General features: G+C 33.7%; 1 protein-coding gene across 3 annotated transcripts in view; it reads right to left on the reverse strand.

Moving 5' to 3' along the window:
- Positions 1 to 1,359: 1,359 nt before the first annotated feature.
- The window catches only part of ABCD2 (ATP binding cassette subfamily D member 2), a 58,523-nt gene continuing 39,351 nt past the window's right edge, over positions 1,360 to 20,531 (reverse strand). For 2 of the 3 annotated variants that reach the window (XM_069490376.1, XM_069490374.1), the window contains 3 exons: positions 19,800 to 19,884; positions 13,799 to 13,924; positions 1,360 to 5,473 (listed from right to left, as the gene is read on the reverse strand). In XM_069490376.1, coding sequence (XP_069346477.1) covers positions 5,254 to 5,473; positions 13,799 to 13,924; positions 19,800 to 19,884 — 431 coding nt within the window. In that variant the 3' untranslated portion in view covers positions 1,360 to 5,253. The remainder of the gene's footprint in view (positions 5,474 to 13,798; positions 13,925 to 19,799; positions 19,885 to 20,531) is intronic. The other variant, XM_069490375.1, reaches the window with a different exon arrangement.

A 20,531-nucleotide genomic window follows, 5' to 3' on the forward strand; every position in this document is an offset into this window, starting at 1 on the left:
TATTTTGTGATAACACGAGAGACATACTTTTGAATGTTTAAAACTGGCTCATTTCACATGATTTGAACTTGAGAAGCTAATGCTTCTCAGATTTCAAGACAACATACTAAATGTATGGGACCACCTACTGGTGAAGGATGATACAGTCCTACAAAGTGGTTTTATTGCACCTTGTAATTGCCCAAGTTGGAGGGCATGAGGATTGTGAGGCTCCTAAGTGTATAACCAGGGGAATCCTGCTGCCAGAATGTGCCTGTTGCTTAAGGGTTGCAACAGAGTGGTCTCAGGAAATACGAGAGCTGAAAAGATAACTACAAAACAAGTTTGCCACTTATATAGAACCACAGCATCTAACAGGCATGTAATTTCTTAATACTGATATACTAAAAGGTTTCATCAGGGCTGAGACCAGGTCTGTTTTGTTCATCTCTCAAGCCCTGGCACAGTAACTGGTACCTTGAAGACTCAATAAGTATTAGCTGAGTGAATGAATAATGATAACAAGTTTGGACATTTTTTTCTTCAAAACATTTGAAAATTTGCCTTATGTTCTTCCTCTTCCATAGGACCACATCCATAATTTATAATAAAAACAATGAAAAATATAATGTGTTATATACATTCCCCTTGTAGGTGAAAAATGCATCTATTTGGTTAACCAGAAACCTGAGTCAGTAAAAACTATACTTAGTACTTAAATTAAAAATAGCAATAATGAAAATGGTCTAAACAAATGAAAAAGAAGGTGCTGTGGAGTTGCCTATGCTTTGTAATCAAATATTGCTGGTTTCAAATTTTAGCTTTACAGCTTGGGTGCTGTGTGAGGTTAGATGTATTACTTAACTTTTCTGTATTAAGTTTCTTCTTTTATTAAATTAGAGTTTTGTGAAGGTTTAACGAGTCAATGCATATGCAATGCTTTGTGCCTACTTGGTAAATAATAAATGTAGCTATTGAATTTTTTTTTTTTTTTTTGAGACAGAGTCTCACTCTGTTGCCCGGACTACAGTGCCGTGGCATCAGCCTAGCTCACGGCAACCTCAAACTCCTGGGCTCAAGCGATCCTACTGCCTCAGCCTCCCAAGTAGCTGGGACCCCAGGCATGTGCTGCCATGCCCGGCTAATTTTTTTCTATATGTATTTTTAGCTGTCCATATAATTTCTTTCTATTTTTTAGTAGAGACAGGGTCTGGCTCTTGCTCAGGCTGGTCTCGAACTCCTGAGCTCAAACAATCCGCCCACCTCAGCCTCCCAGAGTGCTAGGATTACAAGCATGAGCCACCGCGCCTGGCCTTAGCTGTTGACTTTTTTCCTAACAGAGGGGACTCATTTTTCTAATTTTCAATGGCCATAAGATTCTTGGGAGAGGGGGCATATTTTATTTATTACTAGAATGTAGCATAGTGCCTAGCATGGGTAGGTACTTAATGTGTTGCATTAATTAAAAAAATTTTAAATTTTATATTTAAGCAACTATTTGGTGACCATTATGCATAGTACTACACAAGGCTGTGCCCAGTGCAATTTGTAACTGAGGTTTATACAGACACTTACCCAAAACAGTCATTTAAATATAGAAATAGGGTGTTTTCTACTACTAGAATAATTTGTAATTCCTTTGATTAATCATGGCTTTTTCATGATGATTAAGGAATTCATAAGGAATGATGAGCTCAAGTACCTGCACATTGGATAAAAACTATATTATAATGTAGCCCCACACAGCTATGTTCTCATTTAGCTACACAGTGATTTTTACAATTAAGGACATTTTTCTCATTCACTTTAATTGCTACAACTCCAGCCTACAAGTAGACAATTGGTTTTGAAAATTTCACAACATAAAATGTTAAAGTACCTGTGTACTTGGTAATCAGGAAAGGCACCAGTAATGAAGAAGGGATTTGTTTTTAATAAAAATATTTTATACATCCACCTAAAAGCTCTCCTATGTCAAACATTAGAAGTATAACTCCAAAAGATATTTGACATATCTAAATGTATGTCAGCAGAACTGCAAATATGCTAGGTTATGTGAAAGTACTTTACATTGCTAAATGAGGGTAATTTTTTGCCCAAAAAGTAACTATACAAAAGGCATCTCTTTTAATAGATGATTTAATAACCTTTACCACTTTATGCACATCTCAGAAGTAACATTCTCTGGTTTTAGGTTCCACTGTGTAACAGATTTTTCTAGGCTTATAGAATCAAAAAACTATTCCAAACATATCGTAATAGGCTATGCCTATTGCCAAATGCAGAATTATACTTGGAACCAATGTTCAAATAAACTAATATGTTCATTTATACCTTTACTGACAGACCAAAATTAGAGACAAAAACCAAATTACTATCAAGAGAAAACCATTCCTGCTGTAAACAAATGTAAACTTGGGTTGAGTTTCTTCTTGAGATTATTTGAGAGGGATCCTGTTAACAGGAACAGATGCTAATTTTAGATTCAAGCTTGGCATGACACCACATGCTGTAGAAATACAACACAGCATTTTCATAGAATGCAGCTTATTTTCCAAGTTTAAGAGTTAACCTCAAAAGTGCACATTTAAAAATCAAACTTCATAAATTTATACCTTTTTTGACAAAAATAAAAAAGTTCAAAGTTTGGACTAAAAGATAACATGAAAAATTTTGAAAATTGAAATATTCTTTCTTTTTCCTTTCCTCATCTATTCCTTGGTATATTCAAAGATGGCTATTTAGTTTTCTCAATCTTTTTCATGGTTTTTTTTCCATGAAATATAACTATAAGAATAGTAAATATGGTATATGCACTGGACCACTTTGGAAACATTTGAATGATATGTAAATACAAATTTAAATCACAGATATTTTTCCCACTTTAAGTTAGAGGATATTGGTCCCGGAAAAAAATTCAGAAAATAAATAGGCATGAAACGCTCATGGAAAACATGTTCATCTTAGAAATTTAACATTTAAATTTCAGTGTGTACAGTTTTTAAGAGAGAATATTAACATCCTTGGATCCTATACATTATAAATAATGAATCTTTTTTACTTCAGCTCATTGGTAAGACATATTAAATAATGGCTCATTACAAACATAATATTTGTTTTAGCATTCCTTTCAAAGTTTCAAAACACAAAGTATCAGGTCCCGAATATTTTATTTTTAAAACTATGAAAATTAAGCCATAAAAATTATGCACATGTTTCACATGAAGACTTTTCATTTTCTTCTTATACCTTTAAAAGTTAACTTAATAATAAACTTGGCTCAAACTTTTCCCCTTATAGCAGTATAAACTGGATAACTGCTATTATAGAAGTTAAGATCAATGGATAATCTTTAGCAAGTTTAAGTTTGGGTTCCATGATTTTTTTAAACCTTTAATTCCTGCCTCACTTTTCTAATAAGTATTAGTAACTGACAAATGAATAAATGAGTAGCTGATGATACTAACAGAAACACTTGGACAGATGTGCTGATTATAATACAAGAAAGTATTACATTCCTTCATATACGATGGTTACATTTATTGATATTTAAAATGTCCTAGTTGTCATGGCAGAATTAAAATTGTGGAAATGTTACAATGTTCTACAACAACCATTATGAATGACTTCTGTGTACTCTATTCCCTGAAAAAGTCTAAGAATCACTGACTTAGTATCTCTTATGGCTGTGTCTAAATACGCAACTAAAATCCCAAACCACTAACAACTGATCATTCTGATTTTTTTCTAGCCTATCAACAAGGAGGCATAGGCGGGAAGAGATTAAAGTCTCAGTCCTGGCTTTTGTTCTTCCACTTCCAGGGCACACACATAGGTAAGATCTATTTCATGTGATTGGTCTATACAGATTATTTCTCCTTATGCTCAATAAATATTCAATTTGCCTAAAACATAATTAATTGCCCTTCTGATTGCTGATACCTTAGAGGTACATTGATATTAAGACTGTATCATTGCTGAAAGATTTGCTAACTTCCTTGGTTCATTTTAAACCACACACCAATGATTTTTCTACTTTGTACTTAGTTTTCATTTCTTGTAAACAATAACCAAATTAACAGCAACACCAGAATTACCAAATTTATTTTTTTTTCAACTTCTCATCTAACTTGTATTGATATGCTAACCCAGTTAGATTTAAAGAATAATAGTGGAAACAGCACTGAACCAGGGAGTCAGGAGAACTTCATTTGATCCCTGAATCTGTCCCTAAATAAATTGCATGATTAGGGCAAGTCTGAATGTCAATTTTCTCAAAAGCAAAGTAGGAAAAATAATGTCTGTTTCAAAACATTGCTGCAAGCATTAAAATGAAATGATGTAAATGGGAATTGTAAATGATTATATAAAGTGCAATTCCAAGGTATGTTATTATTACTGTGATTTTCAGAATCCCTATGTTCTATTATATCACTGCAATTTTAAAAATGTGGACTCCTCCTTTGGGCACAGAAACAAGCTGAGCATTTCTGAACAGAAATTATGATAGATAATGCTGCCAAGTAAAGTAACAGGCTGAGACAAACAACGTTCGGATACTCCTTTTCTGTGTTGGCAATTTTCTTTTGAAAATGAAAGGGCTTATTAACAAATATGTAAGATTCTTATTCAAATTAATTTGCTATGTGCCCTCATTAAGATGCTTAATGTCTAAAATTTAAAAATATGGCATTTTATACAAGTATAGCCATGCTTTTTTATTTCAACCACTGTCATTAAAAGAATTTTTTAATATTGAAATTATTTATCAAACTGTCAGCTATTTTGTATACAGGTTTAGTTGGCCGCTAGTAATGATCAACATGAATTCTAGCTATTAAACCTAATATCAACTGTAAATGGACTAAATGTTACTCAAAGTTCTAATTTTATGCACCTGGTATCAACCCACATGCCGCTCTTAAGTTGTTTCATTTCCAAGATATCACCCATGTTTGTTAAGGACTTCAGACACATCACATATACATAGTAAATCCGGTATTTATCATGAATTCACCTAGAAAATCCTGTTTTACCAGTGAATTAGTCCTTCACTAGGAATTAGTATAAGTCATAATGACTAATCTTATATAATGCACCTGTTTATTTTCTTCTGAAAAGTCAGATCATATACTTCCTTGATACTGAAATCTCATAAAACATTTTTGCTGCCTTTTTCCCCCTCTGTGCTTAGCTTAACATACTGCATACAGTATAACAGAGTGTCTCTGAGCCTTTACCTAAAAATTAACTTTTAAATCATATCAAAACAAATTAGGATGTTTCATCTTCATTTTTGATTGTTTTCAGCACTGAGTCTTCTCCCAAAATTTTACATAGTTCATTGAGTCTCTGCTGCATTTTGGGAATTCCAGCTAGCTGAGATTCTAGCTTTTGTTTTTCTTCACTCAATGTCAAACAGATAGCAGTATTCAATTGTTCAAAGCGCCAACCTCCTTCACCATCAAACTGTAATAAATGAGTGTGGTATTTCCTGCATAATTAAAATGAAATAATATTATTAGCCATAATTTTGAAAAGTCATTTTAGTTGTAGGTTTATCATTCAAATTGATATTCAAAGGAGAATTTTAAGTAAGGTGACTATTTTACATTTGATTTTCAAGGATACCTCACAAGTGAAATATTGTGGTATTTTTAAACCCAAAAGTCATTAATCTAATCTCTAGAAAATTATTATTGATTGTATTGAGTTTATTTCATATTTGCAATGTATATTAATTGCAAAGGAAGACAGGTCATTTCATGTATTTAATTTATCCTCATAACACAGTATGACTGCTGAATAAATAGTAAAGCATACTTAGAACAGGAGTAAGGAAAAGAAGCCAAGAAAAGAAAGTAAAAATTACAAAGGTCATATAGAGAAAAAAAAAAAAAAAGGAAATAGAATAGCAATTCATTGATACACCATTCTTTGGGAATGAGTTTTCCTACATAAGTAAAAATTTCTCATTAAGTAAAGTTTAAACACATTTTTTTAAAAAATGAACTCTTTGATAGATATCTTTTAAAGATATTTCAATGTCTTCATATAATTTAATCTCTTTTCTTGTGGCTCAGTTTTATAATTAGGAACTTCCCAGAGGTACAGATACTATTTTTTGATGAGATGGTAGATAATCCACCTTGTCCTAAAGGGAGACCTAAGTTACCATTCTCTGGGATTTACGGGGAATGTGTAGAGAGAGTAAAGTTGGCAGAATTGGTCCCACATGGCTAAGCCAGCTGCATTTTGTCACTTTGCCGAATTGGCCCGTATTCTTATACGTCTTTGGGTTTTCTGTCTTCCCCTTACAGTTTTTCTCACTTCTTCCTTCCTTTAAAGCTCTCATCTCTCATTATACACTATGATTAGTGGGACTTTTTCAAGTAGCTTCCACCTTCTTTTTAAAAAACCGAGATAGAATTCACATGCCATAAATTCATCCCTTAAAGTGTAAAATTCAGTGATTTTTAGTATAGTTCACAAGTTCATGCAACCATCACCACTGTCTAATTCCAGAACACTTTTTCTCTCCTAAAAGAAACCTAGTACCCATCAGCAGTCCTTCTCCATTTCCCCTTCTGCCCAGCCCCTCCCAACCTAATCTCCTTTCTGTCTGTATGGATTTCTCTATTCTAGATATTTCATATGCATAGTATCATACAATATGTGTCCTTTTGTGACTGGCTTCTTTCATTTATCAAAATGACTTCAAGGAAGAGAGGGTGGTGGAATAGGGCTCTACAGTAATCGTCCCCCTGCAGAAACAACAATGTGAACAACTATCCACATAAAAAAATAATTTTGCAAGAGCTAAGGAAATCAGATGAGAGATCATAGTACCTGGTTATAGCATAACAATAAGAAGAAAAGAAGTACTAAAAAGGGCAGAAAAGACAGTTTTGCATTATCCTCATCATTCCTCCCCCAACCCCAGAAGCATAGTGCAGAGAGAAATACTGTATACTTAGGGGAAAGAGAGGGAAATAAGTACAGGATTTTCACTGGACCACAATATTAGACTGGCCACAGTAAAAACCAACACCAAGCAGACCCCCACAGCTCCTGACTCCAGGCTGGTACCTACAGACTGAGCCTCTAGACCCACCATGGTGCCAGATGGGAACCTGTAGCCCCTGTGAGAAAAACTCAAGTTCTGGCCTGCATCAGTATCAGCCAACTATTAGCAGTCTTGGGCTCCAAACAAAACACATTGACAGGCAGGACTCAGTGACTGGGGGCTTGGATTTCACCTCAGCACTGTGCCAGCATCAGCAGCCAAGAAATTACAACCTGCTGCTGTCTCATACACAGTGGTCTTGGGTTTAGAGCACCCATAGTGCTGCAATGGTTGCAGTAGTCACTAGCTAAGGGACCACAGAAGGTGACCTGTCTAGAATTTCTAGACAGTCTTGCTGTTGAAGGACATTTCCAGACAAATTCAGACTTTGAAAACTGGAATAATTTCCTACTTCTTCAATGTACAGATACCGGCACACAACCACAAATATCAAGAATGATCAGAAAACCATGACGTCACCAAATGGACAAAATAAGGTGCCAGTGACTGGCCCTAAAGAAATGAAGATGTATTAAGTGCCTGGCAAAGAATTCAAAATAGCTGTTTTAAGTAAGCTCGGTGAACTTCAATAAAATACAGAGAAACAATTCAATAATGTATTAGAGAAATTCAACAGAGAGATTGGAATAATAAATAAAACAATCAAACAGAAATCCTGGAGCTGAAAAACACAATGAACAAAAATGAAAAATGCAACAGAGAACATCAATAGCAGAATTAATCAAGCAGAAGAAAAAAATCTGTGAACTTGAAGACAGGTTATAGGAAAATATACAATCAGAGTGGAAAAAAAAAGAAGAATGAAAAGGAATGAAGAAAGCTTATGGGAATTATGGGGCAGCACCAAAATATTAAATGTATGAGTTATTGACACTCAAGAGGGAGTAGAAAAAGATAAAGGGGTAAAAAGCTTATTTTTTCAAAGAAATAATAGAAAACTTTCCAAATCTGGAGAAAAATATAAATATTCAGGTACAGGAAGGTCCAAGGTCTCCAATCAGATTCAATCTAAATAAGACTACCCCATAACTATTATAATCTAACTGTTAAAGATCGAAGACAATGACGAAAGCACCAAGAAAAAAGAATCAAATAAACATATAGGAGAGTTCCAAGGTGCCTAGCAGAACTAGGAGACTTCTCACCAGAAACCTTGCAGAACAGAGGAATGGAGTGATATATTCAAAGTGCTGAAGAAAAAAAAAAAAAAACCCACCAACCAAGAATACTACCTAGCAAAGCTGTTCTTCAGAAAGGAAGGAGAAATATTGACTTTCTCAGACAAACAAAAGCTGAGGGAGTTCATCACCACCAGACCTGTTTTACAAGAAATACTAATGGTAGTTCTTCAAGCTGAAAGAAAAAGATATTAATGAGTAACATGAAAACAATCTGAAAGTATAAAACCCAATGATAAAAGTAAATACAACTAAAAGTAAAATTCAAAATACTCTAATAGTGTAGTGGTGGTATATAAATCTTTTATATGTTTAGTATGAAGGTTAAAAGACAAAACTATTAAAAATAATAGCTACAGGCCGGGCGTGGTGGCTCACGCCTGTAATCCTAGCACTCTGGGAGGCCGAGGCGGGTGGATCGCTCGAGGTCAGGAGTTCGAGACCAGCCTGAGCAAGAGTGAGACCCCGTCTCTACTAAAAATAGAAAGAAATTATATGGACAACTAAAATATATATATACAAAAATTAGCCGGGCATGGTGGTGCATGCCTGTAGTCCCAGCTACTCGGGAGGCTGAGGCAGTAGGATCGCTTGAGCCCAGAAGTTTGAGGTTGCTGTGAGCTAGGCTGAAGCCACGGCACTCACTCTAGCCCGGGCAACAGAGTGAGACTCTGTCTCAAAAAAAAAAAAAATAAATAATAATAGCTACAGTAATTTGTTAAGGGATATGCAATATAAAAATATGTAAATTGTGACATAAAAAATGTGAGGTGATGTGGAATTAAAGTGTAGAAGTAGTATTTTTTTTTGTGATCAATGTTAAGTTTTTATCAGTTTAAAATAATCTGCTATGAGTTTTTTTGTAAGCTTCATGGTAACCACAAAACAAAAACCTATGATAGATATACTAAAAATAAATCAAACCATATGACTTGAAAAAAATCACTTAACCACAAAGAAATACACTAATAGAGGAAGAAAGGATCTAAAAAACAACTAGAAAACAATTAACAAACTGGCAGCAGTAATTTCTTACTGAAGGATAATTACCTGGAATGTAAATAAGTTAAATTCTCCAATTAAAATACAGAGTAGCAGAATTGAAAAAAATAAACCAGACTTATCTATATGCTACCTGTAAGAGACTCACTTCATCTGCAAGAAAAACATAGACTGAAAGTGAAGAGATGGAAAAAATATTCCATGGAATATTTTTGGAAACCAAAAGAGAGCAGGAGTAGCTATACTTATATCAGATAAAACAGACTTTAAGTCAAAAGCTGTAAAAAGAGACAAAAAAAGGACATTATATATTAATAAAGGAATCAATTCATCAAGAGGATATAACAATTATAAATATATATAAACCCAACATTGGAGTACCTACAAATATAAAGCAAATATTAATAGATCCAAAAGGAGAGATGGACTGCAATACAAAAATAGTGCAGGACTTCAATACCCTACTTTCAGCAATGGAGAGATTATCCAGACAGAAAATCAAAAAACACTGATTTAAACTGCATTCTAGCTTGGATCTGACAGACATTTACAAAATATTCCATCTAACAGTTGCATAATATACATTCTTCTCTATATACATGGAACATTTTCTGGGATAGATAATATATTAGTCCACAAAACGAGTCCTAATGAATTAAATAAGACTGATAGAAGACACAATCAAGTATCTTTTCTGGCCACAATGGTATAAACCTAAAAATCAATAACAGGAGGAACTTTGGGAATTTAAAAATACATGGAAATTAAACAATATGCTCCTGAATAATCAATGGGCCAATAACAAAATTAAGAAAAAAATTTAAAAAATTTTTTTTTTTTTTTTTTTTTTTTTTTTTGAGACAGAGTCTCACTCTGTTGCCCAGGCTAGAGTGAGTGCCGTGGCGTCAGCCTAGCTCACAGCAACCTCAAACTCCTGAGCTCAAGGGATCTTCCTGTCTCAGCCTCCCGAGTAGCTGGGACTACAGGCATGCGCCACCATGCCCGGCTAATTTTTTCTATATATATTTTTTTTTAGCTGTCCATATAATTTCTTTCTATTTTTAGTAGAGATGGGGTCTCGCTCTTGCTCAGGCTGGTCTCGAACTCCTGAGCTCCAACGATCCGCCCACCTCGGCCTCCCAGAGTGCTAGGATTACAGGCGTGAGCCACCGCGCCCGGCCTTAAAAATTTCTTGAGACAAATGAAAATAGAAACACAACCTACCAAAACCTATGGGACATAGTGAAAGTAGTTCTAAGAGGAAAGTTTATAGCAATAAATGCTCACATCAAAAAGCAAGAAAGATCTCAAATAACCTAAAGTTGCAGCTCAAGGAAGCAGAAAACAAGAACAAACTCAACCCCAAATTAATGGAAGGAAAAATAAAGATCAGAACAGAAATAAATGAAACAGACTGAAAAAACAATATAAAAGATTAACAAAAGGAAGAGTTGACTTTTTGAAAGAATAAACAAAATTGACAAATGTTTAGCTAGACTAAGAAAAAAAGAGAGATGACACAAATATATAAAATCAGAGTTGAAAAATGTGACATTAAAATTTATACCATAGTAATATAAAGGATCATAAGAGACTATAATGAATACTTGTATGCTGACAAATTGGATAGGCTAGAAGAAATGGATAAATTCTTGAACACATATAACCTACCAAGATTAAATTATGAAGAAATAGAAAATCTGAACAGATCAATAATGAGTAAGAAAATTGAATCAGTAATAAAAAGACTCCCATCAAAGAAAGGCTCAGGATCTGATGGCTTAACTGCCAAATTCTACCAAACATTTAAGAACTACTACTAATAATACCACTTCACAAACTATTACAAAACATTGAAGATGAGGGAATAGTCCCAAATTTATTTTACAAAGCTAGCATTACCCTTATATGAACCCAGACAAGAACACAATAGCAACAGAAGAAGGAGGAGGAGGTGGGGGGAGGAAAATTATAGGCCAATATCCCTGATAAATATAGATACAAAAATCCTCAACAAAATACTAGTAAACTGAATTCAACAGCATACTGAATGGGGAAAAGTAGCAATCTTTTCTTCTAACATTTGGAACAAGATAAGGATACCCACTTTTGCTACTTTTATTCAACATACTACTGGAAGTCCTAACCTAAGTACTTAGGCAAGAAAAAGAAATGAAAAATATCCACATTGGAAAGGAAGATGTTACATTGTCCTTCTTTGTAGATAACATGTTCTTATACATAGAAAACCCTCAAGATTCCACCAAAAAGCTGTTTTGCAACAATTGGATGAACTTGGAGAACATTATGTTAAATGAAATAAGCTAGGCACAGAAAGACAAATACTGCATGATCTCATTCATATGTGGAATCTAAAAATGATCTTACAGAAGTGAAGAGTAAAATGGTAGTTACCAGAGGCTGGGTAGTTAGGAGGGAAGGGGAGGGATGGGGAGATGTAGGTCAAAGTGTATATTAATATAATTACAGTTAGGAGGAATAAGTTCAGGAGATCTATTGAACAACATAGTGACTATAGTTAATGATGATTTATTGCATATTGCAGTCTTGAAAAATGCAAAGATAGTGAATGTTAAGTGTTCTTACCACAAAAAATAATGATAGCTATGTGAGGTAATGCATTTGTTAACTAGCTAGATTTAACTATTCCAAAGCGTGGAACATAAAATATATATACATATATATGAAGTATATATACTTCAAAACATCATGTTGTACATAAATATGCATAATTTTATCTGTCAATTTAAAAAATCATACAAAAGTTAAACTTTTGCAAAAATGACCTCACAGTTTATCAAGTTATAGTATGTATCAGTACTTCATTTGTTCTTAAGGTTTGAATAATATTCCATTGTATGGTATTGTACACTTTATTTATTCATCAATTGATGGACATTTGGGTCCCACTTCCTTTTGATTGGATGTTTTCAACATTCTGTAAAATGAGAAGCTAAACTATAGTTAAAAGAGTAAAATCACTGTCAAGCTGAAGGTTTAAGTTCACATATTTGATAACATATAACAGAGATTAGTGTTCTTTTCCATATAGATACTTTGAGATTCTTGATTTTTCTAAAACTGTGACCTCCCTCCAGATGCAAGCTTACCAAAATTAAAGTGAAAACAATGTATTTCTATGTCAAAGGGGAAAAAAGTGGAAAAAAAACTGCTATTAAAATAAGAGAGCTAAAACAAAGGTAATGAAAAAACAAAAGAAGAATGGTCATACAATGAGAAAGAGAAATAATGGTAAAAATTCATTTTGTTTACTTCATTCTCAGCTTTTCTTGGGCTTTCTTAGCCTTGGATCCATAGCCAGGAGCAAATTTAGAATGTGGTCTTTCATGTCTTGCTCAAGTTCTACCTTCAGTGTATGATCATGGTTTGGCTCATCACTCTGGTCCTACAACATTGTTTGATTTCTATGTGGGAGAAACAAACTGTGTACGTGTTTCATGCCCCGAGATTTAAAGGTGTGTTCTATAATGTGAGCTTAGATAATATTTCTGTGTTTACCCTAAAGGAATTTAAAAGAAACTGCTATTTTAACTGAGACTCATTGGAAACAATCCGCAGACGTCTTTCACAAACAGGATAAAGCATAGCAAAGCAATAATTACACAGCTGCAATTCTATCCAGGAATCAACTAATTTAAAAAGCTTCTATAATTCTTTATCCCTGAAGACACTAGTATCAATTTTAATTTTTACAATCAACAATTACTCATTTGTTGGTATGGGGAAAATATAATGCACTTTTAATGCATGAAATATATTTTGAATTCCTTATAGTAAGTAGAGCAGTGTGCTGCAGTACAGAGTGTGTCATCACATGTTATTTTTATCACTTTTCTAGTTCTCAGTTTCTTCATCTATAAAATGGGAAAATTAGATTACTTGTACTCCATCGGCTTGTTGTGAGGCTTAAATAAAACATGCCTGGTACAGAATAGATGCTCAACTACTATTATGATAATGAATCAATGGAAAAGTAGGGGAATTGTAAAAATAGTATCATCATTTTTTAAAGATCCCGTTAGGTTTTATGAGATTTTTTTCTGAAAAAAATTTAGCTAATTTTTCCTTAAAATAAAATGAAAATAATCTTTTTCCCTTGTGTTTTCTCTACTTAATAATTTGGGGGAATATCAAGTTGTGATGTATTTTTTCCTTTAGATTTTATTTTCCTATGTTTTAAAGAAAGGACTAAAAAAAGACATAAAAATATATAAGTATATTCATTCCCAGTACATGCTGTAGGATTATAATAAATATTTTCAGTGCAAATAAATTACTGGATTTTTCTACATCTTTTCAGAATTACTGGAAAGTGATGATAATTTCCAAATAACATTAAAGTTATGATATTAGGTTGGGAGTATCTAAACTACTGGTGTGCAACTTAAGAGAAATACAGGTAGAAAATAAGTGGAATATCCTATGCTCTATTGTAAAAAGTTTAGCAAAGTTATTTTTTAAGAAACTTAAGGAAAAATCTGTATCGCATATTAGCATTGGGAACACTTACCAAAGAGAAGGCCTGTGGGTTATAGACAGTAAGGAAATCCCAGCCTCTTTTGCAGCCTGAAATATCTTTCCTTCAACATCAATGCTGACAGCACTGGTACATTCATCCAGCAATGCATATTTTGGTCTTTTAAAAAATAAACACAAATAAATTAATTATTTTCCTATTTGACCTATAAATTATTCTGGACAACATGAGTTCCAATGCTACCAACTTTAAAGGATCAAAAGAGAATATATTATTAAAGGCGATAAATGATGAAGCAAAAAGTAGTTATCCCCCTCTTTGGACTAGAATATCTATATATTTATATATAAATCGATTTTTCTAATGCTAGTTTAGAATACAATAAGCTTTATTGTCATGCAGATAAATGAATCATAAAGATGAGGCAGGTCACTAAGTGCAATTTCCTGCAGAAGATAGGTTCATTTTTGGTGACAGGGGTCTGACTAATTATATGAAAATACATTACAGTAGCTAATTATCAAATAGGCCACAGCCCTGTTAACAAAGACTTAATGAGAGGATTATTTTATCAGCAATGTGAATGCTTAAGCATTACTAATGGAATTTCATTGCTAGAAGACTCTGCAAGAGTGAATGTGCCTAATCTTACAAATTTAGGGCAGGCATTTAACCTCATAATATTGGAACCATGCTCTAGAATCAAATTCTTAGGGGGAAAATTTGGTAAATATTTTTCTGGCCATACTCAACAATTTTTTTCTAGCTCATTTTTTTGCTTTGGTAGTGAGTGTCTGTTATCAAGGCACCCTACCACTTGCCACTGTTTCCTTTGGTTTATCTCTCCTCTCATCTCACCCCCTGCTCTTACATTTCTTTTTCCTTTCCCTTTCTTCTTCAACCTGTCTGGACATTAGGTATATATTTGGTATTTAGCAACATGACTTGGCTTAGTCAAGGAGACCAAAGTCAACTGCCACGCTATCGTTTACTATTCATTTTGGGGTTGAAAATCAGTATCAAGTATTTACCAGGACAATTTCCTTCATAAAAATATTCTGATTTTTAAAAACAAATAACAAAGAAAATTTTTAAAAATTGAAATCAGTAATTTCCTATTCAGCATAAATATTTAGCATTGTAAGTTACTTTTCTAAGATGGATTTGCTTATTAATAGGATCCTGTTACCTAGTCCAGGGTGGGGAGTCAATGCTAATAGATACAGGAGTCAAAGGCAACTTTAACACCCCATTTGGCTGTTTAAAACTGCCCTCTGTGCAAAGAGTTGAAAGATCACTGCACGTTCCTCATGACAACATCAATGGAAATAGTTTTGCTGGTTGGCTCTTGGTTACTGTTCTGGTTTAAGTAATAAACATTACTTCTTTGTCTCAGAGTTTATTACTGTTATGTGGATGATGTTTTTTAAGTGGAAAAGAGGAAAAAGAAAAGGAAGTATAATAGAGAGCTTTGGGTAAATTTTTCTGTTTGTGTAAAGCTCTCTCCAGAAACTACTTTGCATATTGTAATTTGTCCTACTTTTCAGAGTGCTTTGAGCTAAATAGAGAAGAGATGCCATTATAGAACTAGAAAAAAAGTACATATCTTATACTTTGTTGTCATAGCAACCCTTAGGCTAGCAGATGTAAGACAGATCACACATTTATTTCCTTGCCAGAACCGAAGAGTGTGTGTGTGTGTGTGTGTGTGTGTGTGTGTACCTAAATATACCAAGCAATAGCTGGAATCTGGTATTCATACAAGTAAATAAAGCATTAGATAATACTGTTTCTCTGATTTTCCCGCCTCTTTTCCTTTGGTGTATCATGAATAGAATGGGCTGTGTGAAGGACCTAATTTATCCCCCTTAAGACAGGACTTTTATGATCATTCTTTAAACATTAAAATTAAACTCTCAAAAAGAGTATACTATTGTGATACTTAGTACTCTCTGCAAAAGTTCTTCATTTTAGTCAGCTCAAGTCTTTCCCTTTACAATTCAAACATTAATGTTAATCCTTTAAGGATGAGAGGAGGCAGTTTCCCATTTATTACACTTTCCCTTCACTGGATTTCATTTTGCTAATTCCTTTTATCTTTTCTCAAAAGATTCTGCTTTGAAATACTTGCTCATCTTCATTGATCTTCCTATGGCTCACTAAATTCTCTTTCCATTGATATATTTGTGACTTATCTTCACACATTATCACATTATATCCAAAATATTTTAGATACATAAGTACCAGTTATTTATTTCAAGTCATAGGTACTTGAAATCTCTTTGGGTTGGCATCTTTTATTAATGCCTCTTGCTCTTTATTACAAGGTTTATTTTATTACCATACTGACACAAAGAGAAATTTATGGTTACATTTTACATTCCACCACATTACATTTTGCTAACTATGCTGGTGATCATATTACTGAATATTTATGGCCAAGATCCAAACAGATTCAGGGTGATTGTGGGTAACAGCTGGTTATAAATGTCAGACTGTAAAGTTTACTTTTCAGTCTCACCACATCATGTGAGAAAGGGGCATTCCAAAATACACTTCACTAAAAATCCTGAGTTAGCAAAATTTAGTTCATTTTTAGCTCACTATAGTCTTAAAGTAACTGTGTACATTATTATAAATGACATATAACTAACACAACTAATAATTTTTCTCACTAAAAAAAAATCCCAGCTAGACACAAAAATAATACAGTGTGTTTGATTTCATTTATATGAAGTTGTATAACAGGCAAAACTAATTTATGATGAAACAAATCAGAACAGAAATTTTCTATAGGAGTATTTGATTGGAAAGGGCATGAGGGAATTTCTAGGGTGATAGAAATTTTCTCTATCTTGATTGGGGTGTTGGTTACATAATGTAGATGTATTTACAAAAAGTTATTAAATTGTATAGTTAAAATTTGTGCATTTGGTACATAAATTTTATTATAATAATAAGCCCTGGCTAGCTATTATATAATAATACAGAAAAGTACATAATAGCATAAGAATAAAAAGAGAGATATAAATTATAATATCCCTTATGAAAATAGCTACCTTAAAACAATCAAGATAATAATCAACTTTTGTATTCCCACAACACTAGGAAGAAACTTACCCCCAAATTTTAACAGTGATTAAACTTTACATTAATTTAAAATTTGGATAATTTAAATGTCCAAAATTTTAACAGTGTTATAGCTAATGAGATAGAATTTCTTATTCTTTTTACTTATCTATATTTTTACTTTTATAAAATAAACATAATTATATTTTAATAAGATTGTTTTTTTGTACAATTCAGTAGTGGATAAAAATAAAATTGTTTAAATCATAAAGTCTTTTAAAAATGATAAACATTCTATGTTATGATCTTATTAAAAAGGCTAAATCTCATCAAGCTTTTTGCTTTAATTTCCAGTTTACAGGAAAAATAGGAGAGTGGGGAAAAAGATAAAGGACTGAAGAAGGAAGTAATCAGGTAAATCTAGAACGGGCAACATTCTACAGTACAACTGACAACTGACCCAGTTTCTTCAATGAGTCAATGATATAAAAAGTAGGTGGAGGTCAGGGAGGAGAGACTCTTTAGATTAAAAAAGAATTAAGAGGAATAAGAGACAAGCCTGGGCAACATAGCCTGACTCTGCCTCTAAAAAATAAAAATTAAAAAAAAATAGCCAAGCACGGGGCACTCACTGTCAGTCCCAGCAACCCGGAAGGCTGAGACAGGAGGATCACTTGAGCCCAAGAGTTCAAGGCTGCAGTGAGCTACAATCACACCATTGCACTGCAGCCTAGGAAACAGAGACCTCGTCTCTTTAAATAAATAAATAATAAATAGAATTAAGAGATATAACAACCAAATACAATGTGTGAAGCTTGTTTAGGGCTGCGCATGGTGGCTCACGCCTGTCATCCTAGCACTCTGGGAGGCCAAGGCAGGAGACCCCGCCTCTACTAAAAATAGAGAGAAATTAGCCAGGCAGCTAAAAACAGAAAAAATTAGATGGGCACGCCTGTAGTTCCAGACACTCGGGAGGCTGAGGCAGGAGGATTGCTTGAGCCCAGGAGTTTGAGGTTGCTGTGAGCTAGGCTGACGACACGGCACTCTAGTCCGGGCAACAGAGTGAGACTCTGTCTCAAAAAAAAAAAAGAAAGAAAGAAAGGGAAAAAGAAGAAAGAAACTTGTTTAGATCTTGGTTTGAACAAACCAAGAATAAAAAGACATTTTTGAGACAACCAGGAAAACTTTGAATATAAGCCAAGTATTAGGTGATTTTAAATAATTATCAGATTAATTTAGTAGTATTATGACATGTTGTTATGTAAGAAAATATCCTAATATTTCAGAGATTATTGCCAAAGTATTTAAGTAAAAAAGATGTCAAAATATCTGGGATTTGTTTTAAAATACTTCAGAAATTAAAAAAAGATAGTAGATAAATCAAGTGTAGCAAAATGTCAGACTTGTTGAATCAGTGTAATGGGAATATGGGGCTCATTCTATAATTTCTCTTTTTTGATGAAATTTTGAGATTTTTTTCGATAACTAAAGGTTTTTTTAAAAAAAATTGATAGCCAATTGATTGCTAAGTGTGGGCTACCTAGTTGCTAAGTGTTTAATAATGTACCCTTGATACATCGTCTGCTTTCTTTATTAGCTTTTTAAAGTTCTCTACAAAAGTGTTAGTGTTTCCAATGCAACTCACTCAATGGCGTTGCATCTGCTCCAACTTATGGCCTATTCTTGCATTTATATACATAACTTTTGGTCCTTTTTGCCCAAGATTTTAGTATTAAAAGTCAGTAACATAGTTTCTGACAACCTACGGCACTCCATAATTCAAGTTATCATTGCCAAAAAACTAACATTTAAAAAAAAAAAAGATTTCTTTTTCAGAGACTAGGACAAGTAAGAGGAAGGAATCAGAATGGCTTTAATATTTCCTTCCCATGTCTTGTGCTTAGTACCCTTAAACTCTCCTCCAATCTTACTTTGTGACCTCCGCTGATTAAACAGTGATTTTCCAACTGCTCTGTGGCTCTCAATGAAAGTGGGGAGGGCTCTGGCTCTCATCCTCTTTGGACACAGGAGCCTGCAGTTGTAGGTAAGATTGCTTTAGAAGAGTTCTTGGATGAAACTTGGAAGACCACTATTCACAGAGGGAAACGTGAAGGGACTTGCCTTTGGTCCCAGTAATGTCTCCAGGTTCTTTCTGCTATGCTGGGCTGTCACTTACTTCTGAGAATGTGGGTGAGGGTAAGGAAGACAGGGCAAAATAGGAATAGACCCAGTTACCAACAAGGAGCATGGAAGAAATCTTTAAAGCTTTTGAGACCTTTAATAATGTCCAGGTGCCCTAAGGCTGGTCCTCTTCCCCCTTCAGCTCTTTCTGGCAGGAAGCCCTCACCCCAGATCTCCACTTTATGGCAGAAGGGGGCCTTCAGATGGGAGAACTTGTCAGCCACAGGAGAAAAAAGTTTTATTCAAAGAAATTATTTCATTCATCTCAATTTTTCTGAGTCCATTAATACCCATATGGGCTGGTTCTTTTTTCCACTGGGTGTGCCTTTGATTTTTGAGTAGGAGACCACTACCAATTTAATGGGCTACTGAATGGTTAAAAAGTTGATTTAGTTTGAACTTAATGCTTTAATTTAGAAGTATTAGAATGTCTACCTGCTGGGTTTACACAAGTATAGTAGTAGTTATATATTCTTCACATTATAAAATTAGTAATAATTCTACTTTCAAACACAGGATACATAAAAATTTAACTTAGTCCTTTGTACATTATTTCATCTAATGTTACTCAACCTAAAAGAAACAGAAAAACATAAAATACTTGGAGATTCTGCTACAAGAAAAAATAAGAGATTTGAAAACTGTAAACTCTATGCATTAGTTTTATAGTGAAGATATTTTTCAAATAAGGATGAGGACATTGAATCCAGTCCACACATTTTTTTTTTCTTGGTTACAATGATGGAATAGTAGTTACCTGAGTGCCTGAATATAGCATACTTACTTATGGTAGAACATGCGAGCCATGCCCATCCTTTGCTTTTCCCCGCCTGACAGGACATCTTTCCAGTCCATAACAGCATCCCATCCTTAAGAAAATGAAAAGTTATACATTTTTATAAATCATTTGTTTGTCACTGTTTCTATCCTGGACAAGTGATTCCTGGCAAGTTCAAATTGTTAACATGAAGAACCTGGTATTTTATAGAACATATTGCTTGGATAAACTAGAGAGCTTCATGTATATGCATTTTGTTTTAGATTTGATATTCTTTTAATGGTAATAATTTTTTTATACTGACAAATGATCCTCTAAGAATTCTGAACACTGATACTTTAAAAAGTTTGTTTCTCAGAATCTCCAAAGGGTTGGTAGGCTTATACTTATTTTGGAAAGCGGTGGGAGAAAGGACCAACAAATTTACATAGGTCAATTGCAAAGCCTGCAAAGGGTAAGAGAAGAACTAACTCAAATGGCTCCCATGAGCCTGGTACCTTATGTGAGTTTTCTCATCATATATTGTACAGCTTTGTAAGATAGATTTCATTGAATTTTATAATTGAGTTAACCCAAAGTTCATGGAGTAACTGACATGTCTAAGCTTATATAGTTAGATATCAGAACTAGGATATATATTTAGGTCTATCTGATGCTTTTACAGTTTATTCATGCATGTGATCTCTTACTACATCTTGTTAATAACTACTGACTTTCTGTTTGATATTTATTCAAAAA

Source organism: Eulemur rufifrons, chromosome 16 (genome assembly GCF_041146395.1).
Source record: "Eulemur rufifrons isolate Redbay chromosome 16, OSU_ERuf_1, whole genome shotgun sequence".
Lineage (NCBI taxonomy): Eukaryota > Metazoa > Chordata > Mammalia > Primates > Lemuridae > Eulemur > Eulemur rufifrons.